At 42.0% G+C, this 2,247-nt stretch overlaps 1 protein-coding gene across 1 annotated transcript; it reads right to left on the bottom strand.

Moving 5' to 3' along the window:
• On the bottom strand, positions 1–941 carry LOC120658747. Its single transcript, XM_039936957.1, has 2 exons — positions 517–941; positions 1–416 (listed from the first exon to the last, which is right to left on the bottom strand). The coding sequence occupies exons 1-2, from the start codon at positions 827–829 to the stop codon at positions 115–117; spliced, it is 615 nt and encodes a 204-aa protein (XP_039792891.1). The 5' UTR covers positions 830–941; the 3' UTR covers positions 1–114.
• Positions 942–2,247: the final 1,306 nt, after the last annotated feature.

The raw sequence follows: 2,247 nt of genomic DNA, 5'->3' as shown, positions 1-2,247 counted from the left end.
TGCCCCCTAAAAAATTATGTTTTCAGCTGGCCCTAAAAATGTTTTTTTTAAGTAATGCGTTACATTTGCAGTGAAAAGTGAACACCAAGTACTAGGAATAACTATTCCCTACTACTAGTCGCCTGCAGCATAAGTGGCACCCAGGAGCATCAAAGTGTAAAGGATCAGAGGAACACCAGCCAGGTGCCCCGCGCGGCCACGGAGTAACCAGACACCGGCTATGACCACTACCAAGCCAAGGGTAATGAAGTGGACACCCGAGCCACCACCATGGAAGAAGACAGTCGGCGCGGCCCCGGCGAAGAACACACCCATGCCGTATCCCGTGATGGCTAGCCCGGCCACGAATAGCAGCACAGATGAACTTGCGAGGTGGCGAAACCATTCGGCCGTCACCGACCCCGACGAGTGCGTACCTTGCAAAACCACGACACAGGGTTCAGTTCAGTGCGGTCATCCATACATGCAAATGCTTGATAGTGAGGAAAAGGTATGATTCATGGATATCACACGCACCTTGCCAATAATTTGGTCGGTTAGGTCTGACAGAAAATAGCAGTATCAGAAGCAGCATCAGAAATGAAGCAATCTCTAACAGATGTATTTGCATCAGAGAAAACATTTGGTCCAAGCGGCCCGTGCGCTGGAGCCAGAAGTTCAGCATCTTCACCCGGATCAAACCCGACGCCCCAAATGCCGCAAGAACACTTGGAAGAGCCGAGAAATGGCTCGGGATTCTGAAAACTGCCATGATGACCAAAAGCCCAGAAGTGATCACTGTGAACATGATGACCAGCGCCTCCAGGAGTTCATCATCGGCGGCGTTCATCCTGTGCTTTCCTCTTGGATTCCTATAGCACAAGGTGGCTGCGAGGGAACATGGAAGTTGGATTATATATAGGAAAGGAATAGTAGTAGAGGATGACAACGCCCTCTTGTGTTGGTTCGTTGCAGGAAAGTGTCAATCTGCAGTCGGTAACTATATATGAGGTATCATGTTCTTACCGCAGACCATAACTAAGAGGGAATGATAATATATGATTATTTAAATGAAGAATAATCTCAGTTTTTGTTACAGATCTAAATGGTTAACGGTCAAGGGTGGAAACTGTGTGGCATAATGTCATGTGATGTGTGAGATGCGTTTATTTATATAACTTCTCACCAAACCCTAATGCAGAAAATTGTGTGCTGAGCTTAACATCTTATCCAGACTGAGAAACTGAACGGACCGGTTCTTCATGAGCAATAAAAAATGTTGGTTTTTGTTAGAAGACTACTACTTAGATATTTGAGGCTCAGAAATTTTCTTCGCAAGCGTGTGCAGCGACGTCGATGGAGACGACTTGGCTATAAATATATGCTTGGCTTGCAATTATATATCGCAAGATAAAAGTCAACTTCAATTGTTTACTTTATATGTGAAACCGTCCACTTTATAACCATAGTGGATGATTACCATTTCTTATTTATTTGGACCCCGGAATTGTCTTTGAAGTAGCCGGAAAACTACCTACCACACCCATGCATGATAACGATAAAATGCTCTGTTCTATAACTTTTTTTTTGAACAATTCTGTTCTATAACTATTTTCTGTAACTAGAGATAGAGTGTGTTAGGTTCTCCTAGAGGTGTAGCTACTTTCAATTAATCTTGGATTCGTGGATACAATAAAAATTAAATATACAAAACTGTATCTTGCAACTGGCATGCACGTACAAATTATTTGTGCAATACATGTGCTCTTTGCTAATTTCTAGTGATGCTTTTCTATTAATAAAGACTTGAGGAATGTACTACACCAGTTGAGCTCACCATCTACTATATATACCATGTGCAGGTCTGTAGAGAAGGTTGAGATGAATGATAAAAAATGCTGGATGTTTGTGGAACATATAAGCTTAATCCTCAATTTATCTAGAGTGTAGCATTCTTCAGACTAGTATTGACAAATGCAACCTGCTCTTATAATCTAAAAGAGCTACTTTCCGTATGGTTTATAATGTGATTGTCAGTTATGAGTTGAACAAGATATTTGAGATCTAGTTAGGAGGGATTGTATGGATGTTCTCTGAATAATGATTTAACTGTACTTCTTTCACATGCAGGAGTATCAGAGTTTCAGGATAGGAAACGATGGGAAAGTGCAAGAGGGTGGGGTGTTCATAAACAGAGAGCTAAGCACTGGACGCTTGGTGAGTTTGTCTTAGTTGTTCCTCATCATGTAACAAGGACATAATAATAGA

Source organism: Panicum virgatum, chromosome 2N, assembly GCF_016808335.1.
Source record: "Panicum virgatum strain AP13 chromosome 2N, P.virgatum_v5, whole genome shotgun sequence".
Classification (NCBI taxonomy): Eukaryota; Viridiplantae; Streptophyta; class Magnoliopsida; order Poales; family Poaceae; genus Panicum; species Panicum virgatum.
This window is presented reverse-complemented; position numbering and strand designations above follow the sequence as displayed.

Excerpts from the sequence above, each read along its gene's own strand:
- LOC120658747 (XM_039936957.1), bottom strand. The coding sequence starts at position 829 with ATGAACGCCGCCGATGATGAACTCCTGGAGGCGCTGGTCATCATGTTC. Across the intron at positions 417-516 it reads CCGACCAAATTATTGGCAAG|GTACGCACTCGTCGGGGTCG; the intron begins GTGCGTGTGATA and ends TGGTTTTGCAAG.